This window comes from Abramis brama (genome assembly GCF_963993115.1).
Source record: "Abramis brama genome assembly, chromosome: 22".
Taxonomy (NCBI): Eukaryota; Metazoa; Chordata; class Actinopteri; order Cypriniformes; family Leuciscidae; genus Abramis; species Abramis brama.
This window is the reverse complement of record NC_139984.1, coordinates 32,446,416-32,464,551: the sequence shown is the minus strand read 5'-3', so window position 1 is coordinate 32,464,551 and position 18,136 is coordinate 32,446,416. Positions and strand designations below refer to the sequence as shown.

General features: G+C 37.1%; 1 protein-coding gene across 1 annotated transcript in view; it reads left to right on the top strand.

Annotated features, from left to right (window-relative positions):
• The first annotated feature begins 14,281 nt into the window (after nt 1-14,281).
• pfn1 (profilin 1) overlaps nt 14,282-18,136 on the top strand; it is a 4,316-nt gene continuing 461 nt past the window's right edge. The window contains exons 1-4 of the mRNA XM_084098384.1: nt 14,282-15,312; nt 15,487-15,634; nt 17,122-17,317; nt 18,062-18,136. The exon at nt 18,062-18,136 is cut by the window's right edge and continues 461 nt beyond it. Coding sequence (XP_083954510.1) covers nt 15,503-15,634; nt 17,122-17,317; nt 18,062-18,136 — 403 coding nt within the window. The 5' untranslated portion in view covers nt 14,282-15,312; nt 15,487-15,502. The remainder of the gene's footprint in view (nt 15,313-15,486; nt 15,635-17,121; nt 17,318-18,061) is intronic.

Genomic DNA, 18,136 nt, shown 5'->3' with positions numbered 1-18,136 from the left:
AACATTGTCTTCAATGGTGTTCAACACACATACCTCTGTTAAAATCTCAGAAAATTTGGTTTAGGGTTTCATGACCCTTTAAGGACACATTATGCAGGTGAAGTTTAAAAAGAAATGCAGCACTTTTCCAGAAAGACAACTGGTTTTATTGACTAAAAAAAAAAAAAATTTAGAGCATAAGCACCTTAGCTAGGACATGGCTGGACTCCTTCAACTACCAATCAGCCTGAGCGGGAAAATGGCTGGACTCTTCAGCTGGGACATGGCAGGACTCCAATCAACCTCAGCAGGAACATGTTACATATGTCCTGTTATAAATATGGTAGAACTATCACTTCTACCACTAAAGATTGCTCTATAAATAATCTTCCTGATCAGTGTCTATTCCTCGGCATACCAGATAGCTTAGCCGAACTGGATGTTGCAATGTTGATTGACTCTGGATGATTGACTCTCTCTTTTACAGCACTTTAGACACGGTTGCTCCTTTGCGCTTAAAGAGGATTAAGGAAAGTAGTCTGACGCTGTGGTATAACAAGCACACTCAGGCCTTCAAAAAAGCAGCCTGAAAAATGGAGTTCAGCTGGAAGAAAACTAAACTAGAGGTATTCCACATCCCATGGAAGGAATGTGCTATTGCATACAGAAATGCCTTAAAAATGCTAGATCTGCTTACTTTTCAACTCTCTTAGAAGATAACTGTGGCGAGCAGGACGAGGCCGAGGGCCGTGAGAGAGCGGCACGAGGCCGCAATCACGCCACCGGCCTCGTGCCGCTCTCTCACGGCCCTCGGCCTCGTCCTGCTCGCCACAATAACAAACAAAATCCAAGGTTTTTTAGTGGATACAGTGTCTAAATTAATTATAAATAAAGCTTCAACTTCAGACGTTTCCAAACAGCACAGCAGCAGTAGTGAAGCTGCACGATTCTTGCTAAAATGTGAATCACGATTTTTATCCATGGGATAAAAAATCCATTTTATCCATTCTCATATTTTCAACCAAAACAAGTTCTGTCTACACAGGACTCTCGGTTATCATAAAGCGCTGGACTTAAAAGTAACTTAAAAGTCTCTTTTCCTTATTTTAGACCCCTTAAAGTGAATAACTTAAAAGCTGTAAGCTGTTGAACACAAACAATAATGTAAAAAATATGTTAACAATAATAAATAAAAATAATTAATAAATAGCACCTGTGCTTTTTGGACACGTTTTAAAGCATCAGATGGTGCTTCTGCCTCATTGCCCTTTGCTGCTTTAAAAAAACTGCTTTTCAACCTGAAAAGCTTGAGCAACAGCATGTTACCAACAATACCGGAAAGCCTTAAGCAACAAGTTGCCCTTACCTGGATGACCTAAACGAGTATGTTGCCAATACCCGCATGAGCCATCGCAACAAGCATGTTGTCAATACCCGAATGCTTAAGCAGTAAACATGCATATTGCCATGAATGATATGCCGTCTGAAATGATGAAGTGAAAATTGAGATATCAAAATGAATCAGCTGCTTGCTTGTGGTTGTATATCCGCAGTCCAGTTCCAGTTTCTTTTGAGTGACGACTGTGAGCTAGAGATGAGAGATGGAGATTTCCTTTTCAATTATCCTTTTCATTTGGAAATACGTCACAATACTGAAGTAATGTTGGTGGAAACTCCCGGTTCACGCAGAATTAAGCAACACATGTCATTAATATCGCTGGATGGTTTAATGTAACAAGCGTGATGCTGATACTTAGATATATTTAGAAACAACTGTACACTACATATAACCTTGTTATACTTGGTTGTAGTTTACTTCTGTAGAAACCAAGAAAATAGGATTTATTTATTTATTTTTTAAACACACACTACCCCCAACACGATTAAGGCTGATGGTTAATATATCCTGATGTTAGTGGCATATGTTGAGCACTATAGATCCAGTCTTATGTGGAAAGCATCACCCCAGCTGGAGCAAGCAGGACACACTGCAACAAGCTTGTTTGGGGGAACAATTGTATGGGATCTATTGGGGGAAGCTTACACCTCTATAGTGGCAGCAAAATCTGATACAACAAGCATGTTCTATAATCGCTGAACTATTGCTAAGACTAGAGTAGTTTGGCGGGGGAAGCATACACCCTACAGCAATAGCTCCGACTAGCGGCAACAAACTGATACAACAAGCATGTTGTATAATCACACAGAATTAATTATGTCTTTATTTCCTTCATTATGTGTTTGTTACAATTACAATTATTACGTCTTTTTTCCAAAAAAATACATAAAAATCAAACAATGTATCATAAATTCCATATCTCTTTTACTTTGTGGAGAAGAGGAGTCTCCTTAACTGAACAGAGCTGCTCACACTTACATGTTCAGTTAAACTAAAAAGAGAAAGAGACTGGTTTCCTACCAATCATGTTACAATTTTTAACGTTAGGCTATAATTTATAGACATTTTAAGAAAGAAATAATTTACCTGTTGAGAGTATATTGACAGTGTAGTTGTACAGCTGAGCTCCAGAAAATCAGTAATGAGGTTGCTTTAGCAGCAGGGGTGTGAAGTAACGAATTACAAATACTCACGTTACTGTAATTATACTGTAAATATAATTAAATATAAATACTGTAATAACGGATAAGAATGTAAAAATGTGTACCTTGGAATGCAATGTTAAGTCGCTTTAGATAAAAGCGTCTGCCAAATGCATAAAAATGAAAATGTAATTAAGTATTTAAGAAATTGTACTTTTTTGAGTAGTTAAAAAATTTGTTGTACTTTTTTTTTTTGTATCGGTACTTTTACTCTGCTATTTTCCCTCCGTTTGTGGTCGTTACTCGTTACATGCTTGTTTTATTTTTATTTTAATCCATCAAAGTGATTGGATCGTGTAATCGGTCTCATGACTTTCATCAATCAAATTCTGCATAGAAAACGTTAACCGGGTCCGCCAACTGCTGTTAATCATGGCTGCAGTTGAAGTACATTATTCAAGCATCAATTCAATCGAGATATCAGCGTCTTCCTCAAATATGCTAAGGTACATTTTATATTTCTGCTTACTACGTTCGTAATATCTGCGTAAATGCGGCGAATTCCCCCTCTCATTTACTTCATAGAGAGACGCGCGTCGCGATCTGTGCGATCTCTCCCTCGCGCTCGTCATGCAGCGTCAAGTCGGCACCTCGTTGACCCTTGAGGAGTTTAATATGACCGCGTGTTGCGCGCTGTGAAGGTGTGTTGGGGACACTCTAAAACTGTGGTTAAACACCTTCTGTACTGAAATTGGAGGACCAGATTATGTATGCAGTGCACCTTATGACCCAGGGCGTTAACAAGTGTTTCTGATCCGCACTTCTCTTGCCAGATTGAAGCCACGATAGCAGTTTCATTGAACTTTTCATCATCCACCAGTAACATTAATATTTAATTCAGTGATTCCTCTGCGTACCACTAGAGGGAGCCTGCGTACCACACTTTGAGAATCAGTGCTATAGCCTATAAAAAAGCCTATAGAGTATAGACTAAACATATAATATCTAGCCTAGATCTAGATCACACACAATGGCCATAGCTGGCCCAAGTCAAAGCCAATTAATAACCCACAACTGGCCCTGCACTGAGACAGAATAGGTTTTATTCTTGGTACCGATTCTCAGCCTCAAGGAAACCAAAACAGAGCCACACCTGACCTGAGCCTTATCTAGCCCAGTCCCTAAACAGAATTGTTATCTTTTATACATTGTATACCTCTTTATATTTTTTACAGTGCTTGCCATTATTTGTTTTGTTAAATATTTTGGTAATATTCTATGTTAACACAATCATGCCAATAAACTACATTAAATTGAATAAAAAATAACACACACACAAACGTACAGTCTATAAGAGAAATGTACCAGACAGACAGTGTAAAAAAAAAAAAAAAAAAATTATTGCAGAAATATCAAAAAGCAGTAGCAAAGTAGTCCAAATGATGACGTGTAGCATCTGATTTCCTCTCTGGTTGTATACAGTAGTTTTGTAAAATCCATTCTTTGAAGGCACACATTTCTCATTCAAACGTACCTTACCTGAAACACAGCATGAATGGACATTTGATATCACTGTCGTAAAACTTGTCATAAAGCTTCTTGAGGTTTTCATTGCTGAAACTTCCTCCCCTCAAAGAAATCAGGACAGAAGTGGTTGAAAGTGGACAAAAGAGACCAGGTGTAAACAGAAATACATCTCCTTCATCTACTTGTGATCAGGTCGACTAAAATGCATCTTAATACCAGGTTGAAACAAGGCGTGAGAATTAAAGATCGATCATTTGAGTTCAGCAATAAGCAGTACAATCAAATGCTTCACTGGTGGACTACACATGCACAAACAACAGGTTCTTCTTTGCTGCTTTTTAAGCTAAACTGAACTGCATTAGACTTCCCCCTACAGGTCTTAAATATTTATATTCAGCAGTTCACTTTTAAATCCCACATTGACATTTTTTTCTGGCCCAGTTCCAGTCCACACAACACTCTATTTTCTTTTGCCCACATATCACAAAGAATGATGGCACTGTAGTGGCCCTGAGTCCTAGCCAATCACTGACCCAGAACTGGCCCTGCACTGGGCCTGAATAGGTCTTAGTATTGGTACATATGATAAAATGATGAACTTCATGGTGAACAAAATAAATAAAATACCTCACTATAATTGTAAAATTATCACTGAGATTTGAATCAGTTAAAAAGTTTAAAAGGTAATATTGTTTAAAAGTAATCTTTGAATTGACAAGTTATAACAGAATGAAAATAACTGTCATTTATGTGACAATTTTACCATTATCATGTGGTATAAAATACACCACAAACACAATAAAATTATCATTAAAAAGTAGTAAATTCCTGTGCTGTAATCCAAATCTTCGGTAGAATCTGCACCAATACTACAACCTATTCAGGCCCAGTTATGGGTCATTAATTGGCTGAGGATCGAGCCAGTTATAGCCAATTTGTGGTCCTAGTCTTAAATCCAGATCTGAGCCACTACAGGGCCGAGGGAAAAGGGGTTGTGTGGAACAGAGCGGGACCAGATAAAATTTCCTATGTGGGAAAGTGCATTTATATGGCCCATGGTCACAAGCCTGATTCGGGCCAGATAATCAATGGACTGATCTGGGCCACACTCCTCCCACCAATATTCGGGCCAAGACTGCTTGCTATGTGGGCTGCAGGTGAATCTACTGGTTCTGTCCACCTGTGAGACCATATCATTTGAAATGACTGTCCATCTGAATGTTAAAGGTGCAGTGTGTAATTTTTTGCGGCATCTAGTGGTGAGGTTGCAAATTGCAACCAACAGAAGTTACGGTGGCCGACAGGAGATGTCGTCGTCTGAGACAGCAGAGTAGCCAGTTAATCAATGACGTTTCTTTACAAAGATAAATTAAGAAATTAGTTTTACTTAATTATTTAGTAAAACGATATGTTATTGCGAATATTATTGTTACCCGCGGTGTATGTAGATAGAAATGGCTCATTCTAAGGTAATAAAGACATAACGGTTCATTAAGTAAGGTCTTTATACACCACTGAAAACATAGTTATGTATATGATATTGCATTTGTCAACAGAGCCTCAATATTACACAATACACATTTAAAGCAGGGCTCAGTAATTTCGGGATTTCTTTGCTGTATTCTCGCTTTTTGCTCGCAGGTTTCTTTCTAGAGCTCCCCCTACAGCTTCGGAATAGATATTTGACAACACTGTTGTAAAAACTCGTTGGCGATTCTCAGACACCAGAGGCTAGTAGATCAACGACATCAAAGCAGATGGGACATTCTTTAAAACGTCTTCTTCATTCGGGTTCGAACAGCGTGAGGGAGCGCAATAATGACAGCATTTTAGCAGATTTCTTTTGGCCGTAAAGCAATTCGTTACATCGCGAGACCTGATATCACGCGATACTTCCTGACGCGGCGGCCGGCGGCCCGCCGGCTCAAAGTTGCAAGTGCGGATTTTCCGCTCACGGGCACCAGGGGGGTGCGAAACGACCACCATTCAACCCGAAATAAGTAATATAACCATTCCAGTGACTCCGAAGCTGTTCAGTTAAGGTAAAAAAGTTACTTAGTTCACCTTTAAAGGTGCTCTAAGCGATGCCACGCGTTTTTTAGGCCAAAACATTTTTTGTCACATACAGCAAACATCTCCTCACTATCCGCTAGCTGCCTGTCCCCTGAACTCACTGTAAAAAAACGTGGTCTCTGTAGACACCACAGGCTCCACAAATGGCAACAAAAACAAACTGGGCTCACCCGCACCATGAAACACAGCAAACAGTGCTCCAGCCAATCACTGGCAAACAGTATTTGAGGGTGGGGTTTGAGGGGGTTAGTGCGCATGCACATGAAGTGGGTGTGGAGCGTGTGGAGGAGAGAGAAGCATGAAGAGGGAAGTTTGAATTATGGCCGAAACACGACCAAAGAGACGACGTTCCGATGAACAAATTGCAAAGAAGAGGGACAAGGATAAGGAACTCGCGAAATACCGAATTTACATCGGAAAAACCTTTTAAAGGTGCCGAGAACTCCGCCGGCAGAAGGGCTTCCAATCCGACATTCAGTTGCTCTGTTTTTGCAGAACAGGTAAATGCGTTTTTCTTTCTAAACTGACGTTCATGTTCGCCAAACCAACTCAAGGATGTAATTAGCTAGAACTATGCAGTCAGCGTTAACTTTGGTGAATACAACATATAACGTTATGTTTCTAGCAGCTAGCGATCAATCTCTATTGTAAATGATCAAGCAAATTCACAGTAGGGCGACAATTTGTGTGAATGATTGTTTTCATCCACTGTTTGTTATGAATTTGAATGTTCATTTATAGGCTGTTGACAACTTTGACTACATTTTTTTACGACGCCGCCGTTGTTTATGCTCACTGGGAAACGCGAAGCTAACGTTATCTTGCTATTATTGCGTCCTTGTATGGGAGCTAACTTATAGCAGTTATAACCTCAGGTGGCGAAACGATTTTAAGACAATGTTTCTCTTTTTCTGCATTCTGTTCTGCAATATATAAAACCCTTTATCTAAATTGGCGACATTACACATTGAATGAAGTATCAGTAAAACTTAACTTTGTTTGTGACTACTTTCCTTTATGCCGGAAGGGAGGGGAGGAGGGAGGAGACGGGATGATGAGGAGGGAGGGTCTAGCTAGCCTCCGTTTTGTTTGACAACAATTCGAATGTCAACAAGAAGTTGCGACTCCAAGCATCGCTTAGAGCACCTTTAAGTGTGTGTTTCTAAAGATGAGCTCTCTACTGGAACTTCAGATTTGTTTAATCAACGTTTTCTATGCAGAATTTGATTTGATGATAGTCACAAGACCGATTACACGATCCAATCACGTTGATGGATAAAATGTTAAATATTATAAATGTGCAATTTTCCCCACTGACCACAACATGCACCCAACTATACACATAAAAAAAGTGTTTTTATATATATTATATATAATTATAAATAATATATATATTATATACATTATAAATATAAATATTATATATTTATTTTGGTGCTTCCCATTACTGACGCTTAGACCGTGTCCAATGAAATGGTGCGATTTCTTTGAAATGAACCAACACTGAATTGAATTGAGAGAAGTAATGACACTTTTCTTCTGTAGAGCTGCTTTATAGCAGAATTTAAATGTGTCTCGTATTTGAAGTTTGTATCATTGATTGTTGATTTCTGGTTTTAAGTGTTAAGCTTCTTTGAAACTATTTGTATTATAAGGCGCAACAGAAATGACTGCTGAGTTAAAATTGCTCAGAATCCTCAACTCCAGTAAAACCGCATTAAGTATTTGGAGTATGAAAACCTAAACTTTACACGGTGCCTTAAAACTCCGGGTGCATGAACTTTGTACTGTTGTGATGTTCTTGCAAATGTGGAAGTTGGTCAGTTTGTGTATCTCCCCAGAAGGTGGCGCTGTTCACACCACAAAAAGACAAAAACCCTGAAAGGCAAAACCTGCATTCCTCAGAGAATTCCCCAGCATGTTAAAACAGGTCAGCAGATCGATATGAAGAAGTGAGTGTTGGCATTTGTCTTTTTGTGACATCTATTTAGCAACATGCAGTTTCCCTCAGTTAGTACTAAAGGTTAGTACAATGTTTAAATTACTAAGATACCTAAAAAAGACACGTGTGGACTTTAATGTGATGTGTGAACTGCATTTAGACTTTCACTTTCTCACTGACACTTTTTCAGTATCTCCCCCACATTCTCTCACTTCCTAGTTTGCCTAAAAAGGGCATATTATACTGAGGGAGGTGTGTGTGTGTGTGTGTGTGGCTAAACTTGTGAGAGCCAAATGTCCTCACTTGTATAGAGACAACCGACAAGTGAGGACATTATATTAATGTCACTAGTTAAAAAGGCTTATAAATCAGCCTTTTATATTTAAATCTAGTGTTTTGCAGATGTTTCTGTGAGGGTTGTGTTTAGGGGTAGGGCTTGATTTGGGCCATAGAGAAAACAGAAAATTAACCTGATATAAAATCAACAGAAGTCTAGGCAATGTCCTCACTAATACTGTGAAATGTGTGTGTGTGCAATCAAACAGAGGTTATATGAAAGGAAGAGGTTGTGAGAAGAGAACAGGATGAGTGGAAATAAGAAAGAAACTGAGAGGAGGGTGTTTAAGATCAGATGAGAATCCTCACATGCATAACAGACAGTTTCTCCACTTCCTGTCAGAGACAGGAAGTCACTGAGTCAGTGCAGCAATGAAGCTCTGTGTGTGTGTGTGTGTTCCTTTTTTGGTGGTTTTTGCATCTTTATTATTGGGTTATATCTGAGCAGTTTATGACTGGTTGTCTGCTCAACATCTCACCTTAACACTCTAGCATTGGACTGTTTCACACTAGAACTTTATCAGTGCAATTGCACCCTGTGAATGTGGTGCTAACCCTGATCTGGAACAGAATTTTGACATTTTAAAAGTGGTTGACCCACAAAATCTAGAAGCCACAGTGATGTGATAAAAACCTGAACACTAAGTAATAGGATTTATTCTTAAAATCATGCGTTTTGTTTGGTTGCTTTACCTTCATGGCAGTATGTTGTGTGTCATTTCGGGTTTTTTTTTGTTATTTTAAAGCACACAATTGTTCTCAAAGCTCATTACATTTGCAGAATGGACATTTTCTTCCACATTTGACTGGCAAATGAGTTTCCTCTTCACACACAAGGCTTTTTCTTAGCCAACCACATACTCCACCCAGAAATACAAGCCGACATCGACAGCGTATTGTTAGACTGTAGAATTTCCATCTAGCTTCAACCTATAAAACAGAAATTAGCATGGCTGTGAAGGTATACCTCAGACAAAAAAAAGAATATATTCATAACACATAAACCTTTCAGGACAAACTCACCGAGTTTAAGTGTCGTCATAAGCTTCTGTCGTAGACACATGTCAATGTGATTTTAACTTAACTTAGCGTTTAAAATTTGACAGGGACTACACTACCCATAATCCCACAGTCAGAGAAGGCATTGTTACAATGGAAACAACACAGACTTTCATCAGCCACAGCCCACTTCCACAAACCACTGCAAAAGAGTTTCTATGCACTCAATCTACTTGTATATGTGGATTTATCAAGCAGTAAGCGTCAAATTTATTCATAATCAGTGACTGTAAGTCAGTAGTTTTATTTGACACTGTTGTTTTTTATTTGAGGTCATCCGCTTCAGCTATAGGTTATTTATTTATGTGGATCTAATCCATTTTTTTTGCTTGTTTTTTTAGGTGAAATGTCATTATAATTTAATAAATGTCTACGTAATTTTAAAAATACCTTTTAAAAAAAGATAAGTGTTGCATAAAGCCCCTTAACTGTCATTTTCCTAAGTATAACATAGGTTGGGAGAACTTCACTAGTAATGGGTCGTTCATGTGTTTGACCTGCAAGATTCGATGAGTTTGTTCTTGCGAGTGACACAGCGTCTGTGTGCTAAGTCTGTAATTTGATCAATGTTTATACGTTAATAAACACCTAAATTAAAATGTTTATCATGTAAACCAGCTGATCGTTAGGCTCGGTTCACACAGAACGTGTTTTTCCATCTAAACGCGCACTAGACGGATGTAAAGTAGTGATGGGAAGTTCTGATAGTTTTACCGACTGGGATCTTTGAATCTCAATCAAAGTCATTTCGCCCATTTCAGCAGAATAGAATTAAAATGTTACGTTAATAGCCAAATTCTTGTTACCACAGTCAATGTTATGGAAAAGAACCATCATGACTGAAATTCACAAATGTATAAATTGTAAGATTTTTTTTTTATTTTTTATATGCTTTATGCAAGAAGGCACAGAACCTTCTGTTCAACTGTTCATCTGAGTTTATCTAGAGCTCTGGACTTTGTAGTATTATTTTAGTGATCTAATGAGCTTTTTATTGGCTGAAGATCTATGATTATGCAATCTCTCTGCTTGCTTCGCTCAAAAAGGCCTATCGCTGATCAATTGTCTTGATAAACTCAAAGATACAGATGTCTCTGCTCTGTCTGCGCTGGCCTCAAATACATTCTACACAGCCAGCAAAAAGATTCCTAGTCCTGTGGGTGTGTGTGTGTGTGTTAGTGTATTTGCCTGCCTCGCAGGCATACATTCTCTTTTCACTACATTAGTCAGCGTGTGTTCGCATGTTATGATAGAAACGTCTCTCACTCTGGTTAAACCAGTGAGAACATGAGCATGAATTCCTCAGCTCCAGTAGATCTGTTTTCTAAACTCTTTAGAGATTTTGGGTAACACTTTACAACAAGGTTCATTAGTTAACATTAATTCATGTATTAACTAACAGGAAATAACCATGAGCAATACATTTGTTACTGTATTTGTTAATGTTAGTTAATAAAAATAAAGCTGTTCATGTTAGTTCACGGTGCATTAACTAATGTTAACAAGATTTTAATAAAGTATTAGTAAATATTGAAATTAACATTAACAAAGATTAATAAATGTTGTTTAAGTGAAGTTCATTATTAGTTCATGTTAACTAATGTAGTTAACTAATGACCCTTATTGTAAAGTGTTACTGTTATTTTAAAAGAAAAACTGGAAATTATATTTTACATAAAGAAAATCTATTTAATTTTTTATTATTATTTGCATCCAATCCTTTCACTTTTTGGGGGACTTTTTATTTGTGATTCACATTAGATTTTCTGGTACATTGTTAATTCATGTTACCTAACTAAATGTCATTGAACAATACAGCGTTAATGTTTATTTTAAATATTTTTATTTTTAATATTGATATATGATACATTTTTAAAATCAAAAAGTTGTGAATTAACTTCCCAGTGCATTAACTAACCAACATTAACGAAGATTAATGAATGCTTTTAAAGATATATTGCTCATTTTCTGTTTATGTTAGCTATGCATTTACGAATGTTAACAAATGGAAACTTTTTGTAAAGTACTACCCATTTTCTAGACTGAAACACTTTTGAAACATTACTGCAATACAACAATTGTGCAGTAACTGTCACGTGCCCTGTGTGTTTGCATGTGTGTGTATTTGCCTGCCTCGTAATAAATGCATAGCTAACATTAACAGACAATGAGCAATATATTTTTAAAAGCATTCATTAATCTTCGTTTTTGTTGGTTAGTTAATGCACTGGGAAGTAAATTCACAAAAACAACCAATTGATTTTAAAAATGTATCATTAAATGTTAAAAATGAACATTAACGCTATAGAAGTATTGTTCATTTTTAGGTTATGCCACCTAACTAATGGCAGTGTACCAGAAAATGTAATGTGAATCACAAATAAAAAGTCCCTCAAAAGTGAAAGCGTTGAATGCAACTAATAAAAAATGAAATGCACAATATAGTTGCAAGTTTTTCTTTTGAACCCTAGACTAAATTTGGCATGTTCTTGACCGGTTTCCCTCGCCCCTGTTAACGGGTGAAATGTTACAACTCTGCTTCCGCCTCGTTCTCTTGCATGGCACAATCTGATTGGTTCCTTCAGTGGTCACTTCTCGGTGTCGTCTGGTCAGCTCTGATAGGACAACATGAGAAGAGAGATTATCTTCACCACAGCATCTTCTCACAGTCATATACAGTAGTGGAATGAAATTCAGTTCATCTCATTCACTGTCTCTGTAACTCTTCCTGTCATATCATGCAGTTTGCAGATTCACAAACAGGATGTTGTGGTGAAGATCTGCTGTATTTTGCCGCCTCCTTTTTTTCTCTGTCGCTTTGCAAACGGCCAAACTTCGGCCTAACCCACGACAAACTCCAGATCAGCTCAAACTTGTACATTTTAACTCAGATTTAACCCAAAACCAAAGTCAAAATGAACTTAGGAAGGGGGGACTTGAGTGAAACTGCATCTGTGAATCAAATCAAGTCCATCTGAGAATCTTCAAACACAAGATTCTGTTTGACAAGCTTTAAAAGGAAACAAATAAGGATTCTTGTCATTATTTCCTCACCTTTGTGTTTTCTCAATCCTGTTTTTCTGTGAAACACAAAATAAGAACGGTTGAAGAATCTTAATGCAGCTCTTTTCCTGTTCTTAAAGTCCGAAATCTTCATATTTCTTATTCATCATCCTAAAAACTCGTCACGCACAGAAACCTTGCTCAGGGAGTACGATGCGTATTAATCCGTTGCGAAAAAATTCGCAAAACATTACAAAATGGAGTCTTCAAGCAGTGAGGATGATTTTATTGTCCTCTCAATAAGGAAATATTGACCCGATAAAAGGAAATATTGGATCCATCCAATACTGAGATTGCATAGAGAAGGAGGATCATCCTGTTTTCCAAGCTGTTCCGCAATCCTATTCATTTCTCTTTTGTATTTCACACTTTCTTTGTCATGCAGTGCTTTGATCTGAGAGACGAATTGGATCGACTTGTCAGACGCCATTCTGGATTTTCACGTTTGCTTGTACGGTGGCTCTGAATTGTCAAAACACCTCTCAAAATGCTTGCTACGGATGCGAAAAACGCAGAAAATTTAACCCGATACAATTTTTCTTATTAGCATTAACTAATAACGTCTTAGTTAGCTAGTTAACTAGTAACGTCAAAGTTAGCATTAACTAACTAACATAAACGAAGATTAATGAATGCTTTTAAAAATATATTGCTCATTGTCTGTTAATGTTAGCTATGCATTTACTTCCATCCAACATTTTTTTATGTCGGACGAAAGTTTCAGAGGCAGTCAATCCCGTTTTTCTGTGAAACACAAAATAAGAATGGTTGAAGAATCTTAATGCAGCTCTTTTCCTGTTCTCAAAGCACACCAAGTCCAAAATTTTCATATTTCGTATTCATCATCCTAAAAACTCGTCACGCACAGAAACCTTGCTCACGGAGTACGATGTGTATTAATTAATCCGTTGCGAAAAAATTAGCAAAACATTACAAAATGGAGTCTTCAAGCAGTGAGGATGATTTTGTTGTCCTCTCAATAAGGAAATATTGACCCGATAAAAGGAAATATTGGGTCCATCCAATACTGAGATTGCGCAGAGAAGGAGGATCATCCTGTTTTCCAAGCTGTTCCGCAATCCTCTGCCACAATCTGTCTTTATATTCATTTCTCTTTTGTATTTCACACTTTCTTTGTCATGCAGTGCTTTGTACTGAGAGACGAAGTGGATCGACTTGTCAGACGCCATTCTGGATTTTCGCGTTTGCTTGTACGGTGGCTCTGAATTGTCAAAACACCTCTCAAAATGCTTGCTACGGATGCGAAAAACGCAGAAAATTTAACCTGATACAATTTTTCTTATTAGCATTAACTAATAACGTCTTAGTTAGCTAGTTAACTAGTAACGTCAAAGTTAGCATTAACTAACTAACATAAACGAAGATTAATGAATGCTTTTAAAAATATATTGCTCATTGTCTGTTAATGTTAGCTATGCATTTACTTCAAGTTTCGAAGGCAGTGTGTAAGCGCGATTGACGCAAGGTCGTATTTATTTTTTAACACCTTTAGTCTAAAAAACACCATAAAACTATCATAACTGCAGTCCATATGGCTCGTATGCAATCCATGCTAACAGGGAACGTTTTCAGAAAGTTCTGGCAAGGTTCTTTCAAACATTCTTCCAGTGTTAGAACTTTGGTTTAAAGTTATGTAGTCTTTAATAATGTTCTCAAAACGTCAGCACAAGAATGTTATTTATACTTTGGTCATTGAACTTTTTAGAACGCATTTACTTCCTTTTTTTTTTTTTCTGGACATTTTAAACATTCTGAGACCATCCAGAAATAACGTTTTCATAACTTATTGGGAATGTTAGCAAATGTTATCAGAACATATTTTTGTTTGCTGGTGGCATGTAATCAAAATGCGATGTGCCATTTCAAACATGTGGAAGTGTGAAGAAGATTTGAGAGATGCGATTTTAGTCTGTTCCTCATTCAAAACTATCATATGACTATGATACTTGTATGGTGTTTTTACATTTGTTGTTTTATATTTGTATGGAACACTCCAAACACCCCAAAAATTTAATTCTGTCATCATTTACTCACCCTCAAGTTGTTCCATACCATACATGAGTTTCTCTCTTCTGCTAAACACAAAATAAGATATTTTGAAGAATGTTGACAACCAGACAGTTGACAGAAGCCATTGACTTTTTTTCCTACTATGGAAGTCAATGGCTACTGAGAACTATGTAACCAACATTCACACTTTAAAATTTTTGGCAAACTATCCCTTTAAAATGCAATTGCACATAACAAATACATTACTCAACATTTGAAGTGAATCAAAACCTTTCATCAAAGTTATACATGAATTTTGAACAATGTTCTTGTCTACTTGTCTACAACTTTGATTAACTTTTTTGATCCACTTCAAATGTTGACTACTGTATTTGAATAATGACAAAGACTGCAAACTTGCATTCTTCTTTAATCCAGATTGTATTTAGCACATGCTTTATTCCTCCTTTATCACAAATGCATTTAAATATACAATGCACTACAGTTTGTGCACTGAGTGTGCCTATGTGCTACTCTTGTCACTGATTTATCCACTCATTTGTTTAGCTGCAAATCTCAGTTCTGGATGCAGTCAACGAATTTAAAAAGCAAACTTTGCGACGTGAACGTATCGTGCAAACAGTGCATCTTCATTATATGTTTAGCATAAGCGTCTCGCGCGGTGCGGAAGTGGCCCGTAGGGCAGGGCGCGCGCCTTGCTGCATATAAACCAACACGGACTTCCTCAAACTCACTTTGCATCGGAGCAGAGACGCATTCAGGTACTTTCTCTCTCTTATCGCTTTTGTTTTTTTAATCTCTTTCCTGGAGCTTTCGCGGCATGGATGATAGGCTAAGTGACGCGATCGAAGTTCTCTTTAGCAGCAGAGTAAAGAAAAGTTGGGCGTGTTTATACTAATATTAATGATATTTGATCGTGTTTGATTGCTCCTCAGATCTAAAGCAGCAGTCATGAGCTGGGACAGCTACATCAGCAACCTGACCAAGAGCGAATGGGTGGATGATGCGGCCATTCTCGGGTTGACACCGGGTCAGGAGTCCGTTTGGGCTTCGGCGCCGGGCGGCTGGCTTAGCCAAGTCACGGTACAACATTTACAGACCAAATGTTATTTTTATTCGCTTGTTTCATTTGATTATGATATGTTTTATTTATTTACGTACTTATTTATTTGAATGGCACTAGTTTTTGTTTTGTTTTTTTTACTTACATGTTCTGTCGTCCGCTTATAAAAGTCGTTGGAAATCAGGATGCGCTCGCAGCATTGCTGATGATAACGGTAGTTCTCGTTGTGTGAAGCCACAAACCTTGCGATAAGTTTCGTGAAAGTAAATTACTGCAGTTTTCATTAGTTTGATTCAGGGTAACAAGAATATATCTCTCCTTCAGATCGACCGTTAATTCATTCGCGCTGAATTTCCTCACAGCAGTCGCGCGGAGATCTGTGAACTGCTCCTTATTTGGTCATGCGTGCTGAAAGGCGGAAGTGGGGACCTCTCTCTCTGCGCGCGCGCGCCTCGCTTCCGCCCATGGCGAGCACGCTCTCGTTCTGAATGTCAGATGATTTTATGTATATCATCAGCTATTAAATATTTAGAATACATTTGTATGAGAGACATTCTCCATTAAGTGAAACTATCTTCTCTGCGTCTAATGTAAAGCAACATTCAGTTTTGACCGCTGATTATTTCAACACCGTGTGTGTGTGTGTGTGTGTGTGTGCACTTCCTTTCTTGGGTTCCTCTCGCTAACTTTCATTTTGACTTGATTTTGAGATCACTTTATATATATATATATATATATATATATATATATATATATATATATATATATTATTCATGCAACAAGAATTGGGAAACAGAAACACGACTGCACAACAGCACAGACACACACACAGACAAACACACACACATACATATATATATATATATATATATATATATATATATATATATATATATATATATATATATATATATATATATGTATTTTATGTATGTGTGTGTGTGTGTGTGTGTGTTTGTCTGTGAGTGTGTGTGTGTGTGTGTGTCTGTGGTGTTGTGCGTTTCTGTTTCCCCATTCTTGTTGTAACATGCAGCTCAGACTTTTAAAGAATTTAGAGATGCTGTCTGCCTCATACTGTGAAAGTCCCTTTTAAGAGAAACAGTGAATTCATCACATGACCGCAGATTATCTGGGGTTGTTGTAGTGTTCATGCTGGTTCATCTAACCACAGAACCACCTAAAATGTAAACAGCGAGAAACTCAGTGAGTTCAGCATCTAAAAATATACACTTCTTTATACTTTAATGTGCATTTAAACCTAAAATCTTGTTGAAATAAAATAATCAATCTAAGAATCTTCTGGAATACATTCAAACACAGGCAGATTTATGGTGTGTGTTTTGCTTGTCTTGAGGTGAGCGTCGTCTTCAGGAACATGACAAAACATGAGCCGTGCAAGAATCTGTGTGTGAAATGTTTCTACATGTTTCAGCATGTGTGTTCTGGACCATTTTATCACCCACAGTCCACACTCACAGTATGTTTGTGTGTGTGTGTGTCTCTGTAGGCAAAAGAGGTTCAGGCTATTATAGCCAGTGACCGCGGGACAATGTTTGCCAATGGTGTGACTCTGGCTGGCAGGAAGTGCACAGTGTTGAGAGACGCTCTGAATGTGGACGGCCAGAACACCATGGACATCAAGATGAAGACCTCAGAGAAAGAGCCCGACCCTTTTTCATTCACCATCGGCAGAACTCAGAAAGGTGAGACCCATAAAATATGTGTATCATGGTGACTAACAATCTTCAATGTCCGGATGCATTACAGTGCAGTGGATGAGATTTTCACTTTACAGGATGTTGAGTGTCACACAATGCAAAATGTTTCAGTGCTTCTAAAAAATACTTTGTTTTCTTGATATATTAAATATAATTATTGTATATTATACTGTAGTATATACACATATTATAACATATTTAATATATTTATATTTAATTTTAATTCATATTTTACAAATGTAATGTCATTTTATTTCTTTAGATTGTGGTGTGAATATGGACATGTTTTATAAGCCTATATAAAGTTTATCCAAATATTACATGCAAATTTATTTATCAATTAATTTTAATTTATCTTTTATATTTTATTTATATTTATATTTCTTAAGATTCTGGGGTAGATTTCCCCTATACATGTTTTATAATTAAAGTATACACAAATATTATGTAAATATATTTAAAATATTTATTTTATATTTAATTTAAATTTATAATTAATTTATATTTCTTTAGATTTTGAGATGAACTTTAATCTAGACATGTTTTTTATATAAAGCATACACAAGTATTATATAAAAAAAAGACTTATTTTATATTTAATTTGAATGTATAAATAATATAGAATTTATTTCTATATGTTTTTTTATATTTCTTTCGACTCTGGGGGTATATTTGACCTGGACACGTGCTCGTGAGATTTATTTCTCTCTCTTTCTCTCTCTCTTTCAGCGATAATCATTGCTAAAGGAATAAAAGATGCTCATGGAGGGAAAATCAATCCACTTGTTTTTGACATGACCGCAT